The sequence below is a fragment of the Mytilus galloprovincialis genome, chromosome 4, assembly GCF_965363235.1.
Source record: "Mytilus galloprovincialis chromosome 4, xbMytGall1.hap1.1, whole genome shotgun sequence".
NCBI lineage: Eukaryota > Metazoa > Mollusca > Bivalvia > Mytilida > Mytilidae > Mytilus > Mytilus galloprovincialis.
The window spans coordinates 13,600,250-13,618,920 of record NC_134841.1 but is presented as its reverse complement, the minus strand read 5'-3'; the positions used below and the strand labels follow the sequence as shown (position 1 = coordinate 13,618,920).

Below are 18,671 nucleotides of genomic sequence, written 5' to 3'. Positions count from 1 at the left end.
TGTGTCATGTGTACTATTGTTTGTCTGTTTGTCATCTTTCATTTTTAGTCAGGCGTTTAGAAAAATTAAATAAATAAATGTCGTTAATACATTAGATAAATAACTATATGAATAGATACAAAGCTGTCTTTTCATAAAACAAGAATTTCCTTATGTGGTTTGGTTCACGCTACTCGGTATATGCTTTATGTACACTTTTAATTTGCAATGCCATTGTCAGTTTGATATCTTCTACCTCTCCAACCAGATGTTCACATTTTATATATCTATTAATTAGACGATTCAAGATATGATCCGTTATCCTTGTAATCATATGCTGACATACATTTGCAAAAATCAATTTTAGGTTAATTTTTGTGTAAGGACCTGCTTTTAAATTGTTTTACATTGTCTTATCGGGGCCTTTTATAGCTGACTATGTGGTATAGGCTTTGCTCATGGTGTTAATGTCTGTGTCATTTTGTAGACACTCGCTAAAAAGAAAATCAATATTTTTACAACTAACAATTGCAGTTCATACTTCGAACCTAATTACTTTATCTTCTATGTGTATATGCCAGCCACTCATGATTTATTTAACCTAAAGATTATTTGAGAAATTTACTCTATTTAATATTGTTTATCATTGTGCCTTGATACTTAAAAATGCATTTCGCATACTATTTGGTTTCCCAGCTATTATTATTATTATTATTAATTTGTTTTCGTCCTGTATATGCATGCACTATTTGCCACTGAACTCATAGCCAATTCAATCATTCGATCATATTTAAGCGTTAATAAACAGAATCAAAATTAGGTATTCTTGCAGATTTGTGATTTTGGTTCTCATGGTTCTCATTAAAAAGGTTCTCATTAAAAAGGCTATACATTTGGTGACTTTTTTCAACATCTTTGCAAATTGTAGGGTATATTTTTCAAAGAAGTACTACACGACACTGACATTAAAATGCACATATCATAATGAAATGAATAAATATAAATAAATCTGATATGTGGTCCATAAATCGATATCGTACGAAATGTATAGCATGAATCCTCCTGCAGTCTTTTGCATCACATCCGTCACATTTTAAAGTCTGAAATTACATAAAAGAACAGCACAAATTGTTATGATTTTAACATTAATTGCTTATTATTTGACGTCGGTTATTTAAAGCATTAGTTACATCAGTTCAAATGCTGTCAATTAAGATTACGCTTTTTCGATTCATGAAGGACTGCATTTCATATGGGAGAAACTAATTTCGATTATTTTTACTCATCAGATACAAAATTCCATCAGTCTTAAATATCAAAAGTGTGTTTTCTCTTGTGTTGAGAACTATCGTTCTGCCCTCTTTAAACATGAATTTCTAAATATAATGATAAAAATGATCATGAAGATTAAATGCAGAATAGATCAGTTAATATGTGTCATTTGAACATTGCTTGTGGAACAATTACATTGGAGTGTTGATTTCTCTACTAAAACAATGTGGACAATCAAAAATCTATAAAAACAATACTAACTGATATCATTTTTTTTCTTTCATCGTATTTCATTTTTATATACTATAGCATTATCAATTTGTGGCCAAATATCATTTGAGTTCTTCTGCCTATCTTTAAAAACATATGCACTGTCTAGTCAGATGGTGGCAAAAGTTTGAAGAAGAGTTCCTCATTCGAATGTAAATGTACAACAAATCAGTCTAAAATGTATTGTATTGTTCATTTAAATATACTATAATATATTGTCAGAAATCAAACGCAAATATTCCTGTTAATAAATTGTTTACTATATAAATAATAAAAAACAATATAATTAAAACAGTGTATTGCACTTACCTCGTCAAACAGTCGGCACATATAATTCCGATCAAACGTTACCCCATGTTGAATAAGTGTGGATACATAATCTACTCTATTGGCAATGATTGCCTCCAACAAGAATAACTCTAATTCCTATTTTAACCCAAAAAAAATCAAACATAGACTTTTTTTAATCCATTCCTACCCTTTACTTGCGTGTTGATATGCAATCAAATGTTTTTCCAGATGTGTAAATATATTTCGCGGAAGTTGTTATATTGATAACAAAAAGCACATATAAAGAATCACATTATCAGTTCTTTTTGTTATATTATCTTCATTATTATCACAAATATGTGTTTTGTTCCCTTGCAAAAATGCATTTACAACTAATTATTTCATAAGAGTAGTTGAGTAATAACATATATATATATATTATATTTACCTTTTCTTTGTTTTCTATTTCACAGCTTTCTAGTATGTACTGGTATGCAATGTAGAAATAAAGTGACAATGAGCCAGGGGCTACATGAAAGTGTTCCATAAGACAACCAGCTGCACCTGTAAGAAAATAGAGCGTGTTCCAATCATATGAGGTAATCATGACATAAGGCTTTTTCTATTGTTAAGACATAATCTTTCAATTTTAATTGAGGTGTTGAGCTACCATGCCAGTAACTGATAGTAGTCTGTTGCTATTTATGTATTATTGTCATTTTGTTTATTTTCTTTTGTTTCATATTCTGACATCGGACTCGGACTACTCTTATACTGAGTTTTACTGTGCGTATAATTGTGCGTTTGTTTTTTTCTACATTGGTTAGAGGTATAGGGGAAGGTTGAGATCTCTAAAAACATGTGTAACCCCGCCAAAATTTTTCGCCTTTCCCAAGTCAGGAGCTTCTGGCCTTTATTAGTCTCGTATGATTTTCAATTTTAGTTTCTTGTGTGTAATTCGGAGTTAATTATGACGTCCATTATCACTGAACTAGTATACATATTTTTTTAAGGGCCAGCTGAAGAACGCATCCGGGTGCGGAAGGTTCTCGCTAAAATGAAGACCCATTGGTGGCCTTCGGCTGTTGTCTGCCCTATAGTTGGGTTGTCGTCACTTTGACCTATTCCCCATTTCCAATAGCAATTTTATTAACAATTCAATTTCAACTCGTGCCTCTTCATACACTTGTAAATACATGTTGCCTCTAGAATTTCGTGTTTATTCCGGAGACATGCATTCATCGAGCAATAACATGTTTTAAGTTTTCTAATAACTTAACTATTGACACATATATATATATAAAGGCGTGAAGGTTTTAAATCACTGCTTCCTTTTGTGACGTCGTTATTGATAACACATTCATGACATTGTCACTTGCTTATTACGGAATAATACTGTAATAGCGTTTAGAAGTACTTATATTTCAAGACACAAGGGTCAAACATATACTGACACATCAAGATAGTATAGCTCATTATGTGGTGTAAATGATTGATTATCAGTTGAACTGGAATCTATTTTCCATAGTAGTTAAATTATAATCCTGATACCTTTGATAACTATTCTATAGTACAAAACCTAATGAAAAATTAAATGATGCAAAAGATAATTTGATAAAATTATTTGTGTAAAGAATAGTCCAATTAAGAAATTGACATACGTTCTATTTCAACGTTGTTCATTACAACTGAAATTTTCTTTTTGTCATTTAAATTTGCAGATGAATCTGAAATGAAAGAAATCATTAAAAATATATAGTCCATTTTTGACAAATCAGGTAAAATCAAGTCCTTATATTAAAGAGCCGTGTTATATGTACCAATAAATCAAATCATTATACTATGCAGTAATATATATGCATTAAGTTTTATAAATGTATGTCTGTCAATGTACTGTTTTACATGCTACAGGACTTTTATAAGTGAATAACACAAGTGATATGTTTTTATTAGTAATTAATATAGCGCAAATCAGATTCCTACTTTTTCTTTCATATGCTAGTATACGCTTATTATCATAATTATTAGATTTTCTGAGGGAGACCATTTTCAGATTGTTTTATATAAACATGATTTACTAGCACTTTTGTTTGGTTCGCACAATGAAATTAAAAATATATATAATCTCTTGTAACGACTAATAGATACACGATCGTAAACTATTTACATGTACGGTACTTGAATATACATGTATGTAGTGGGAATAGAATTTCTCTTCTGGTTGGGGCCTGTTATCTAACTCCCACGTGAATAGATATTTTTCGTTTCACACCGTACGGAGTGTGAAGTGAAAAAGTGATATCAAAATTACGTTAATTTGATTGGCTTATCTCGTAAATTTCCAATATTTTCATTGGCCGTTGATCAGGTCATTATTCACTGGAAAAAGTCATGCCGGGACTACTTTTTTTCTTGACAACTGATTGTTTACTTCCGGTTTTCGCGATTTTCGTCTGCTTTATCGTCTGCATTATCTAATATAAATCTTATCATGGACGAAGAAATAAAGAAAGGAACCCGTGTACGGTTATGTAACGGAGCAAAGGGCATTATAACTGACACATCTTCCAATTTCCCTCTGTATGCGACAGTAAAACTACCGATGGACGTCCGCAAAGCTTCAAATACAATACAGTTATCTCTATTCTAATGCAAAACAAGTTCATAATTAAGGTGGTACCTAACACTACAGGGAGATAACTCTGTAAAGTCAGCTAAACGTTTTAATTACGTTGTGTTGTAAAAGGAATATTAAGCTTCTCAATGATCAAAATTGGTGGTTGTCAAATTGCTATATAACCAGTGTAATTTTTCTGACAAAACGGTTGGTTCAAAAAATTTTAAATTTTTATATTTTTGTTTATGAAAATTAAACGAGCCAAATTAATTTTAGTGAAAGTGTTGGGTACCACCTTAAATTTCAATCACAATTTCAGTGTAAAATCTTCATTAAAGAAAATTCCGCGAAAAGATGTTATCTTCTTTGGTCCCTACACTACGTGACGTCATAGGTATGCTTCCGATGTCAAACATAAACACCGAGCGTTTTCTGGCTTCTGTGCCGCTTCAGAATGTAATAAAATTTGATAAAAAGAAGTTTTTAAGGCGCAACAAGTTAGTTATTTGTTAATTATTGTAGAAATAACGTGTCAATACACTTGTTACAAATTAGATAACAGGCCCCAACCATAAGAGAAAGATCAGTACGCGTTGCAAAGAAAAACGGCCGTAGCAACACAACTCGCAACAAATAGGCCACGCACATACAACTTTTTGCCATAAGAGAAATAGGTTTAACAACTTGTGAGAATTAGATATCGCTTGATATCAACTCTCGTTATTTAATTCAATAATAATAAACTCGCCATAGGCTCGTTTATTATTATTGAAATTAAATAACTCGAGTTGATATCAATCGATATCTAATTCTCACTCGTTATGAAACTTATAAGTATCCTTGATAGAAGAAAGAAAACACTCTATTTTCTACGTATTTAAAATGCGCATTTGCAAGATTATCAATTATAGCCTCTATTTGGTTAATTTATTGATCGTAAAGTTTATCTTAATCAATAATTCACAACCACAATTGTTTTGTTAAATTTTCAAGTACCTTAGGTAGACTTAGACGTAACACGTTTTCTTCCTATACAGTAGTATTTCCTACTATTTAGAGCGAAATACAGAAAATAAAGGCGATGAAACTGTCAGGGTTTTGGTATGAAAATTATGGATGGAATTAATAAGAGAGTGAAAAAAGATAAATCAGTGTTGGTCGATACTATCCAAAGTGTGAAATAAACAGTTTACAGAGCATAGGGTCAATAATATTTAGTTTCGTTTCGTGTGTATTTTAGTCTAGACTCCATCTAATTAAATATCGAGTTGACCATATAAGCGATGCAAACATAAATATACTGATAATTAGATATAAATAGATTAAGCCAACACGTGCATTTGAATTTTATAGGTCTGTTTAATTTCATTTTATAGATTAAAAATATATGTTTCTCGTCGTTTTTACATGTAGAAGAAAGATTTTTAGTGGATCGAATCAGTCATCAAATGATTTACCTTTGTTTCACTTTCAATGTTGACATTCCTTTCCTTTAAATAAATAGTACACGTACAAAGCATGCGTTGTCCATCTCTAGTTAAGGGGTTAAATTGAAGTTCACATGAATACGGATTTAATGAGGTCGACTTATTCACTTGCAAGTGAATAAGTCATTATAATATTATTAAGCTTAGTTTGACAAAATGGAATCATTTTGGCTGCTAATTATTATTTCATTATTTCACATTTATTATTTATTGAACAAAAACAAATCATACTTTAATTTTTTATGCATCTCGTAGCGATAGAGTGGTGTCCCATTTTTCGTGCGACAGTACCCTTATCCGATTTTGTATTGAGTGTATTTAAACAACAGATATCTAATTGCGGTATAAAGAACTTCGGATTCCCTCTAATAATCAAATGGTTCACTTATTTAACTAGATAAATTATTGGATGGGGTCGATATATTGTGTTTACAATTGAATATACGATATTTTTATCCATAGATATTTGGTTGAATAGAAAGGTTACAACTATTGATTATTTTAAGTTTTAATAATTGATAACAGTTTGTAAGTAGTCTTTCAGTCGGTAATACCTATGTACATTGAAAATATTTTCTTTGTAAAACTACGATAATATAGTGACAGAAATTAAAAAACAATTAAAATACAAATAACACAGACTTACTTCTTATCTCCTTTAATGACCATCCTTTGATTATAGCTTTCACTACAAAATCTTCAAGCTTGTAATTTTTGTTGTTATTTAAATCAAAAATTGTAATCTACAAATAAACAGAATTTCCACCATAAATTTCAGTGCATTGTTACATCCACTTCACTTGAACTTTTGAGGCTAATTTGCAATACTATTACATCTCCTTATATGTATATCATCATATTTAGTACCATAATCAATTGATGTATTACTATTACATTTGAAAATTAATTTATCTTGTGCACATAGTTGGGACGTTTTCTGTTGGAAATTATACTGTAAAGCTAATTGTCTTATTTTTTCATCAATGATACGATTGGATTCAAAGTTTTGTTGACAAATGTAACCTTTCACATAAACTTAATGATCAAGTTTTGCATGTACATAAACTTGAGGGTCAAAATACCAAAATGACATTCAATCTTATATGCTAACCAAAAACTGACAAAGCCATGCTAGAGCCGAAGAAGACCAAAAAGACAAACAACAGTATACAAAACACAACATAGAAAAGTGAAGACTTTAGTTTAGATATAAGATACCAACAGCTTTGAGAAATTGTCTGGCGCATTAAAACTAAAAAAATATTAATGGCGTTTTCCTTTTCAAAACTCATTAAAGACAAAAAACACTCCCAAAAACTCAAAGATGGATGTTAATATTGATTATGATTAACAGAGAATAGTACTAATGAAAACACATACATGAAGATTTTTACTCGGAAACGTCTAAAAGGGGTTTAACACATGTATAATATTTTGTTTTGGAATATTTTTATACAACACATAAACGTTTCGTCGAAAATGAATATAGTTGTACGGCTATGAAGCTTTTAGAGTGTCAACTATTCATTTTAAAAATATCTACTTAAAGAACATGAAGAAGGTTAAAAATGTTAAATGGAAAAAAATATATGTTTTAAATTGTTATTTGTATGGAGAGTTGTCTCATTGGCACTCACACCACATCTTCCTATATTCATTTAAAAGACAATTATCATATTGTCAATACATATGTATCTGGTCTTCCTTTTTTTAATCAATCAAGTGGATTTATTGTAAACTAGCTGCTGAAAGAAAGGAAGAAAGGAAGAACATTCATACATAAACACACACACATTCAAAAACTCAAAAACTAATTTAGATAGAGAAAGGCATACATTATTTCGAAAATTCAATTCTGAAGGATTTATCTCTTAAATTTAATTAATTATAAAGATCAATTTAAGTTTAAGCTTTGCAAAGTCAAAAGCATGTTAAGTTATCAAAACAACAAAAAGACAGGGTTACAGTTTTAGTTAAAACACAACCGCGACAAAAGACAAACAGTTTATTTTTACAAAGTGCGACCTTTAAGGGGAGTTGTCTCATTGGCACTCATACCACATCTTCTTATCTATAAACAAACTACTTGTTTAAACTTACAATGTGACTGTGTTTCTGTATGATTTTCAGTCTTCTTTTTAACTTTGTGTACTCCTCGGAACGCATATAAATACCTAATAGCAGAGGAGCGTTTTCTTTCAGTACTTTTTCTTTCTCACTATAAAAAGGGTAGAATATTATTTGTTAATAAACAAAGAGAACAATGAAAGGTTATTAACGAAAATAACTAACAAGGCCAGAAATCTTTTGGTTTCAAATGTTACGAAATACTGAAAGAATATTACAAGTTACGTAATCAAAGACCTTATTTATATTTCATCATCGTTTGCGACTCTTCAACAGATGTATATATCAACTGATCTTACACACAAGAGTCACCTGAAGGTTGTCATAGGTGAAACCGAAATGGAAGATATACAATAAATTGAGTTACTAAGGTTTTGCATAGATAAGTGTTCAAATCTACAGTTTTCTTATCAGGTTTTGTGGAATTTTGTCTGTTGGTCTTTTGACAATCATCCTTATCTGAATCGACTATATAATTTATATTCTCTTTGGTATTACCCTATGGTAGGACACTTACTACTATCTTGACAGGTTATACATGTGAAGCTGAAATTGTTTACCCTGTCAATGTTTATTGTTCTTGAAATTTACTATAAGCATAGTGCAACAACAAAAATTCACTATAACCGACCATTTGTATTTTTTTTTTTGGCCGTCTCAAGCAGTTGTATAGTGGTTTATAGATTATTGAAATTATATGTCATCAATTTGTTTATTTAATATTTCAAATCTATGGAATAAAAGCCACCAGCATGTTCGGAAATGAAGTGATCAGTGATTTCACAAATATTTTGAACTCTATTTTCATTGCTTACTAAAGGCAACAGTAGTATACCGCTGTTCAAACTCATAAATCCATGGAGAAAAAACAAAATCGGGGTAACAAACTAAAACTGAGGGAAACACATTAATTATAAGAGAAGAACAACGACAAAACACTACAAGGTAACACACACAGAAACGGACCAAGCATCAGACAAAATCCTTCGAGAATAACAAATATAACATCAAAACCAAATACATGAAGTTGGGATAGACAAGTACCGTGACACGTCTTATCGCAATGTGAATTTACACTCAAAAATAAGAGAAAACAAACGACGCAACGTTAAAATGTTACAATGCGTTTAGATTTCCTCTTTCCCCATCGACTTCAGCTTTCTTTAAAAAGTACTGATCAGTCGAAAACAAAATTACAAAAATGTGCAAACATTGCAAAAATGAAGAATGACAAAAAGCAAACAAAAGCACTCAAAACGAAATGGAGAACACCAAAGACTGAGCTGCACGAACCCAATAACAATCCGGGTGGATCCAAGGTTCTTTCAAATGTGACACTCATCGTATTGCTCTTTCAAGTATACAACGGGTGATAAGTTTAATTCTGTAAGTTCCATTCCTAGAAAATAAGTCAGGGTTCTGATATGATACAAATAGAACATATTCGTAGTCATATGTGAACCGGAAACAGTTATATCATAACGGTTACATGTAATTTACAGCTTTTCCACCATAAGTTAGTTGTTGGTAAATAATTTTTCCACAGATGGCCCGGAAAGCATTTGCGTAACAACTAGCAGTGATTGTATCATATGTATAGTAAGCTCTGTATAGCATATGTTTACTTGTTAACAAAAAGTTAAGCTAATAAAACAGAAACTAACAGGGGTCTTGACTCTTCCAAGTAATCGACAATGACGTCTACTGCCTTTCCAGAACCTTTCGTCAATAAAACTGGAACATTTCGTCTTAGAGCTGATTTAATCTGGTGGATAGTACTTATATCGCCTTCAACCGCAATCATCAAAACTGGAACTCTCATGTTAATCAAGGCTGACAGTTGTTGAAACATGAAATAAAACTTTGCTTAATTAAAAATACATTTCAAATCAAACAAACAAAATTATACTGTGCAGTGTTGATTTATAGCTTTATTTTATACCGATAATAACTTTAAAAACCTTTGTAATTAATGTGAAACTATTTCATGTTCAACATATATAAAAAGGGAATTGGTAAAATACAAAATCTGACAAAACATGCATTATCTCTGTTAAATGGTATTGGGGTGAATTGGACACATATATATTAGACATATAATACTTCAAAGATAAATATCACATACCATATTATATTTATAGATTTTGAAAATGCATTCGAATTTTTATCAAGGACATTTTTCTTTGAAACACTTGCGTATTTTATGTTTAAGATTATTTAAACAAAAACAACATTTTGACATAAAATTTCTTCATAATAAGTGTATAGTTAGATCGAAAGAGGTCTCAGTACATAGATAATTATTGGGTATTAAGTTTTGTGTTGATCTAGATTAAATTTTCACTTCAATTACACCTCTCGAAAAAAAACATGTTATTGACAAGTTGTCAAAACCTGAGTTATAATTACCCGAATTGGCAAATTTACAACTGTTTTATTTCACCTATTCAGTTTTAAATGATCTGTTCATTTAATCCTTGATCAAGATGAAAAGATAAAATTTCTTTATATTGAAATTTATTTCTTTATTTTGATTTAAAACCTGACAAAGTTTAGCTACATTTTTCGTTTAAAAATTTTGATGAGGGCCTATAATAAGTAATCAATTAACTAAGACTTTACTATTATATTGATTGAATAAGAAGTGAATTATTTGTTTCACATCCAAGAAAGCGATAATAGAAAAACAAAGGATAGCAATCCATTATATCAATATTAAATCAGTACTGGTACAGCAAAAGTAAAATGCAGAAAAGGAAAGTAACAGCTTTTTTATTTCTGTTCTTTATATCATACCCAGAGTGAAGTTTATATCTTACATGGTTGGCTTATTTTAAAAAAAATATTTTAAACAATTTTATTAAACAAATCAGGAAATAATATCGCAATAGCATATAAACGGCTTTATAATGCAGAAGTCATTGGGAAACTTTTATGAACTACGAATCCTATCTAAATTGAAATTGTCAGTTTAATAAAAGAAATTATACACAATACAGTATATATACGGATTACAAATGTGTCGAATCTTGTGATTGAATAACAACACAGAGATGTCAGTATATATATTATGGATACTGCTGAGGTATATACGACCGACCGTGCAAGGGTTGTATAACCAGTCAAGGTCGTTAAAAACTTCCATTTGTTGTATATACGACGTTTTTGTTTTACCCCAATTAGAACCCAACAACTTCATCAAAACGATGGGTTTCGTGTTGTTTATTCTTTAGTTTTCTATGTTGTGTCATGTGTACAGTTGTTTGTCTGTTTTTCTTTTTCATTTTTAGCCAGGGCGTTGTCAGTTTGTTTTAGATTTATGAGTGTGACTGTCCCTGTGGTATCTTTCGTCCCTTTTTTACTATGTGAAATAGTCCAGAACACAGAAAGAAAGTCATAGGCGTCCAAAGAGAAAATACTGACGTGTATCCGTCAATAATAATACGTTTTTAATTTAAAATCACGCAATTTACACATCAAATACTTAGTTAATGTCTCAAAGTTTTTCTACACTTTTGTTGCGTACACGATAGAATTATTTTTACAGCAAATTTCAAATTGCTACATGTATGCTAAAAATATGTAGACCGCATGGTGAATGTTTAGCAAATACTTGGTACTCAAACACAAAAACAAAATAGAACAGGGGTAATCTGTAATATATGTGTAATTCAGGTTTTAGAAGGATATAGTCACATTATATAGCCTGTCTGAGAACTGAATAACATATAATATGACTTATCAAATGAATAGATGATATAACGTCAGTTTATTTACTGTAATTTAAGTAAGGATATTCCGCATTAACGTTGGCTGATACCAAATTTTAGATTATCTTAAATACAGAATATATCACCTTCTCATACAGTACTTAGTCTATATGATTCCTCTCCAGATTTTAATTTACTATTTTGTCAATTTTGATTTATTAACTCTTCGTTGTTAACATTATTTTGAAATATCTTGGCCTTGACCATCAATCAAAAGACTTTTATTGTCAAACTTCACATATGTTTCAAAAGAATTGGAACCGTTAATGTTATTATTGCAATTTGAAACTCATTTATATGTAGATTTTTTTTTTTTTTATCTTTTTGTACTCTTACTTTAAAATGGTAACCGTTGCAATTTAAAGCAATTAATAATATAAAGATAATCAAACCATCCATACATCAACATTTTCCTTAAAATTATGTAAGAAATGCATAATGTCTTCAATCAAGCTATCCAGTACATGTAGCAGAAAGAAGTAAAGTAACAATAATACGGTTCTCGGAGGAAAACTCTAAATGGAAAGTCCATAGGCCAATAACAAAATGAAAAAGATCAAACACATCAAACGAATTTCTGACTTGGCACAGATATTTTCCTATATAGAAATGATGGATTGAACTTGTGGTAATGGCAGGCTAAACCTTTCACTTGAAACATATCAACAAAGAAAAACGAAAAGGTATTATAGACAAAACACTTAAGTAAAAAGCGAATGGCAATAATACAAAAATCTATCATAGCAAAATAACACAATAATGGGATTTATAGTTACCGATTTTCTTTACCGTGTTAAGGCTGTATAGCCACTCAAGGTTGTTAATAACCAAAACTGGAGGATGTAATAAAATGTGATCGAATATGTGTTGTTTTTTTTTTTAATTAATTGTTAGTTACAAGGGAATTGCTGATGTTGTTATATAGAAATTATAATAAATATATAATACCTAGTTCTCCCTCTTGTCCTTTCTCCTTTGATAATAATGGGGTATACTCTTCTGAAAGTGTTTTCAAAAAATGGGACAAGTACCGGTTGAACCATCTGTATTTCCTTTCTTTCTGAACATCTTTGAAGACTGGTCTGATAGAGAGAATCAAATCAGGTTCCTTGACTTTGTTATTTCCTTCCTATCATAGTAAAAACAGTTTTAAATGATTATTTGCACTGAAGCTTAAAATATAAAAGAATGTATACATTTCAACCAGTGTGTTCTAGGGATAGAATGTTTTTAGATGATATTAATTTTTCAACATCCGCGGTTTTGCATATTGATCAAAACTAAAAAAGTCAAATTTCGAATGACACACAAGTGCATTAAGTGGTTATGAGAAGTCTGCAATCATTTGTAATAAATACACACGATACAGACCGAGAATAGTATTGAATTCATTAAAAGAAAGATTGTTTAACCCTGACTGTCACCTTTATAGGTATGATAATAACTTGAATTGCTTAGGGATATAACAAATGACAATGGGAAGAACATTCAATTTAGTACATGTATGCAGATGATGAAGAAATTTCGAAATAGAAAGTTCATTGCTCGGAATAAGAACTGATGACTTTCGTCATGATTTACCAAACAATGCGCATTGAAATTAGTAATGGTTTTTATATGGATATTTCATTTTGTTTTTGTTATGCATAATTCTTACTGTCATGCGTCTGTCTTGATATGATAAATTACAAACAACTATTTTTATCACTTTCAACTTCTTGTTGCTGTCTCGCTGAATTTCTATGTTCTGAGATACATGTGCATCTACTAATCATTTTGAAACTAACAGAAATATTATGTTCTGCTTTGTAATATTCATCAGCCATTAATCTATTGGTCGTTAATTATACTCAACATACAAATGTGTTGTTTCGTGCTTTAGAGGGAATGTCATTATCGTTGTCACAACGTCTTAATGATTAAAAATAAATCAATCGTGGAGGGCTTAAGCTGGGGTCACACATTCACGATTTTTACTGCCGTCCTTGACAGGACCATTCCCGATTAAAATTTGTCAAAAGTCTGATCAAGATCCTGTAAATCGTGGATAAAAATTCAAACTTTAAATTAAAATTTGTAAAAAAAATGTTTTAATCACGACAACAATCAGATATTGTTTAGGAAGCGTCGATATTCAACCGTTTCCAAGCGAATTTGTCCCGATAATCCCGTTCTCAATCCGATTCTAATTCGATTTGTATCTTTCGCATGGTAAAATTCGACCGAGTCTGTCACGACTGCGTCCCGATTCTACCGAATGTAATCCGACAGAGTTCAGACAGTGACCAGACAGTGAACCGACGCTGACGGAAGTTATCCGTTAGAAAACTGTCGACATATTCGGTATAATCAGGTACTGTCGGAACGTAATCCTATCATGGTCCGCTCCATCGCATTGCAACCGGCTTTGTCTGGTCTAAGTCGTATTGCTTTCTGTAATTGTCGGGACTCTGACGTAGGTATCATTGACGAATTTCGTATTAATAACGGGACTGTTCCGGAACGGTTTCGGCAAAGAAGGTTCCCAATCGACAAGATCTGACTGCAATCTGGACTCAATCGGCAGAAAAAACAGCGATAAAAAATTTCTCCAGATCATTCCAATTCCACAGGACACCGTCCAGAAAACACAGAACATTGTTAGGATTTTGATCCGATACAGCAGAATCTGTCACGACATAATCACGGTTGTAATCCGACTCGACAAAATCGGCTGAGTTTTCTCAAATGTTACGGGACGCACCTATAGCTAACTGTCGGGGTGCTTCGCCGGACTAACAGGACCATTCCCGACCTGTAGGAATCTGTTACGAACTTAAACGACTGCGTTCAGACAATGATAGGACATTCCAGATAATTGAGGATAGTAATCCGACTTTTTTAACTTTTCGTGTCTTATCGCTGTCTGATCTCATACGGGAGCAATAATCGGCAGTGTGTGCATTTGATATGTAAAATCATTAGACTTTTATCTTATATATACCTGATCCATTTTTGTCCATGGTCGTATTGCAATTAATGTGTTTCCTTTTATCTTTGCATTTAATGCATTTTGTTGTGTAGTTGCCAAGTTGGTGTCTGCAGTTTCCCTGAATGCATTATGTATCAGTGCGCTAACACCATCTTTATTACCACGATAAATTACCCAACTCTCTGAAAATCATTTAAAGACATCAATTTATTTATTTATCAATTTAGGAGATAACTGTATTGTAAAGCTCCGACAGCATCAATTAATTGTTGATTTGATGTCTCAAGTAAAGTTTGCTTGCACCGCGTTATAATGTCACAACATCAACTGACTAAATAAGGGCCTCGGTGGCCGAGTGGTCTAAGTATTAACTACTGTAATCACTTGCCAGTCAACACTGAGGTTGTGAGTTCGAACACCGGTCTTGCAGGTGTACTCAACTCTAATCTGAATTGACGAGGAATGACAGTTTCCTATCGAAGGAAGGGGGTTTCATCAGGACACTCCGTCTTCCTCCGCCAGTAAAAACTGGCCGCCACGAAATAGCCTTAATGCGGTGATAAAAACACCAAAAATCAAAATCAAATCAACTGACTATTAAACGTATAGTTAATGTATTCTTAGAATACTTTGGTTTTACATTTTGATAAACGATTAATGATAAAAAAAAAAAAAAAAAAAGTACAAGTTCCATACGTTTTGGCCTTTACGGCCCTGTGTTCATTTGAATACATTAGCACATTGAAACAACAATTACATCGCTTGGATACATTGCTGTAGTATCACTTCTCTGACTTGCATTTACCGCGCTTTTTCTCTTTTAATATACTGTAAACCAACTTATTTTCGCGAGCTATTTAATTTCGCGAGTAGAAAACTAACGCGAATATTAATCGTCGCGAATATGTTAAAATTAGATTTTTCCTTTTTAAACTTCATCAAGTAAATTAGAAAATCGCGAAATTAAATACTAGTAGCCGCGAAGTGGTCAAGAAATGGTAAAACGCGAAATAAAGTATACGCGAAAATAACTTGGTTTACAGTATATATATATTACAATTAAAAGTCGTTTGGACATAGTGTTCACTCCGTCTAGCTACAACGTGTTTACTTGTCTTAATGCAAACAGATTCCTTACCGAAGGACTGTCAATACATTAACAGTGGCAGCAGATCAAAACATATAATTAGAATGAAGATTGCTAAAATTGTTATAAACATTTTACTTGCAGAGAATGTTCTAATGTTATGTGATAACTTCATAACGATCTATCCGAATAGTTTGAAATTATATACAATCTTGTAACCATTGTATATTCAATAACATTCATTTCAATAGATGTGGTGTGAGTGCCAATGAGACAACTCTCCATCAAAATAACAAAAAAAGTAAACCAATGTTGATTTGTGCATGACGTGCTTCCCGGTGGTGTATAAAGTTGTAAAATTATATCCGTCGATCTTGCATTTTATTTCAAAAGTTCTTGTCATTTCATTCTCGATAGACTGCTTTCGCTGGGAAACTTTTGTTACCCTACACCAATAAATAAATAAAATAAAACATATTCACAATGGACGGATGTTAAGATAATCGAAATGAAAATAACAATATGAGATCTCAAATTAATTTTCTCATGAGGTTTTAGTAGTTAGTTGCCTTACTTTTGACTCCTTGAATAGACTGCAATAGTCCAGATGTAAAGGCTGTTGTATTCCATGGTTTGGGAACATAACTCTCTGAGTCACCAATTACTGCCAACACCAGACCTGGTAAGCTATTGTCGCGTCCTTTCGCGGCTACGTATACTGATCGTCTCAGAGTACTGTAAATCTCACTTAAATCGTCTTTGCGTATTTTGGATTGTGTAACCTGTATTTCTTTATACCTTAATATAAATAGCAACACGATTTCAGCTTACAGTCTGTAGAAAGTAGTTTTGTTAATGTGACAACTGTTGGTAAGAACCATCGCAATAAATTCAATTGGCAAAACAATTTAATAATCAAATTAAATTACCATTGATGAAACACTTTTTACTGTCTATATGTGCATTTCTATCATTAATGTCTCTTCAGAGACGCTCAAGTTCAAAGTATGTGACAAATCACAATTTTGGCTTTCGTTATCATATACAATATACCAAAACAAAACTGTAAATTATTATAACGATCAAAAATATAGTCTGTCGACCCAAGGCATAGTTTTGACGTAATTTGTATATGTAATACTTTTCAACTTCTTATATGATTTGAATTCCATTTACTTTGATTCGAGCACCACTGATAAGTCTAAAGTAGACATGAAACACATCTAACGTACTAAATTACAACCGAATATCTTTTAATTTTCTTTTAACAACTTCTGTTATGAGAGTAAGATATTTGAACTATAATCTTGACTATTTTTTAAAATTTGTTTGTTTTAGGATATCTTCTTTGGATACTTTTTTCTGTGTAGTTGTGTGGCAAACACAAAATATGTTGCACTTACCTTGTGGTTGGCAAAAGTTTGTTTGTCATTGCCTTAGTGCATCTGTATTACTGGTATTGGTACTCGCAAACAGAAATTCAAAGCCGATTGTATAACAGGTAGATATTATAAAAGTATACTATAAATCAACGTTGTTATCATGCGCTGAAATTCCATGAACACGATAAGGTAGTCGGTGTATATGTATGCGCAAAGGTATTTGAAGACTGTGCAAATTTATACCAACCAATTTTAACCTTTTCTGAAAAATATTTAACAGGCAGAAGTGTTTACCTTTAAAACTAACAACAATATAATTAAAAAACTGCATTTAAAAAAATGATTTCAAGTTTATATATTATCGATGATCAAGCACCCGTCAACACTAGTTAAAAAATATAATACAATCTAACCTGCACTAAGTATGTATATAAACTCAAAAATAGCACAAAGACCAATTACTCAACCCATATTTTTTGGACATTATTTGAAAAACTGTGGTCTGTTGGAAATTTCTATCTTTAAAAAGATACTTTTTCCGATCAATTGTTTGTCGAACTCAAAATGTCATTCACGGAACATAAACATTATCTATAGACGATTCATTTATGCATGATCTTATGTCTGTTCATGTGCAGCCTACATTTACAGGGGCCACGTTTCAAAATTTTTGGTAATATTTTATCCTCTGTCAACGCAAATGATTATTACTATTAAGAATAGTAATATTTTCCTTTAAAGTGATGTTTGGTTAACATCAATAAAATAAATATCATATAAAGCAAACAACTAGATGTGAATATGAATATACACTGGAATACCTGTCCATTACGCTACATTTGGTACACAGATACAGGTGGTTGATACCTACACATTTTGTGTTTTGTCGTTACGGGAAATATACATGTAAAAACGTTGTTGGTGGCAACAAAGTATCATTCATAAAACTAAGGAACAAAATAATTTTAAGACAATAAAGTAATGAGATTACCAATTTGAAGTTTATTTGACATTTTACTCATCAGAGGTCTTATAAATAAAGCTGGATTCATCTGTATCAATTTCAATTAATATGAAACAAAAGAGCACCTTGCTTTTAGTCGTTTTTATAATGCCACATTACCTGTATAAAACAATTAGAAAGGGAAGTCGTGTAATAAATCGTTACAAGTTCAAAGTAATGCAGAAACATTACAATTAGTATTTGTATAGAACGACTGAATAATAAATCAGTAGTTTTATGATACTTTTGGTACGACTGAACTCATAAACAAACACCCTTAGATCAAAATTATTCATATAAGATTACTATTGACGTCTTCCTGTTACTTTGTTTTCATATACTGAAACTCTGTGTACAGTATGTTTTTCGCTTTTTTTTTCTTGGATGATACCTGCCATTACCGCGGTCAATATAATTGTGTTGACTGTGAAAGTTT

General features: G+C 31.5%; 1 protein-coding gene across 1 annotated transcript; it reads right to left on the bottom strand.

The window, feature by feature from the left end:
• Window positions 1-455: 455 nt before the first annotated feature.
• LOC143070977 (transient receptor potential cation channel subfamily M member 5-like) lies at window positions 456-17,484 on the bottom strand. Its single transcript, XM_076245074.1, has 12 exons — window positions 17,254-17,484; window positions 16,425-16,648; window positions 14,776-14,945; window positions 12,741-12,921; window positions 9,687-9,855; window positions 7,996-8,113; window positions 6,542-6,638; window positions 3,453-3,518; window positions 2,240-2,355; window positions 1,831-1,947; window positions 1,020-1,079; window positions 456-473 (listed from the first exon to the last, which is right to left on the bottom strand). The coding sequence occupies exons 1-12, from the start codon at window positions 17,280-17,282 to the stop codon at window positions 456-458; spliced, it is 1,365 nt and encodes a 454-aa protein (XP_076101189.1). The 5' UTR covers window positions 17,283-17,484.
• Between the last annotated feature and the right edge of the window lie 1,187 nt (window positions 17,485-18,671).

Bases quoted from the DNA above. Each gene is read 5' to 3' on its own strand.
- LOC143070977 (XM_076245074.1), bottom strand. From the start codon at position 17,282: ATGACAAACAAACTTTTGCCAACCACAAG. The intron at 16,649-17,253 runs GTAAGTGCAACA...ATTTATATTAAG, and splicing joins AAACTTTTGCCAACCACAAG to GTATAAAGAAATACAGGTTA. The intron at 2,356-3,452 runs GTATGTCAATTT...ATTTTCTTACAG, and splicing joins GAACAACGTTGAAATAGAAC to GTGCAGCTGGTTGTCTTATG.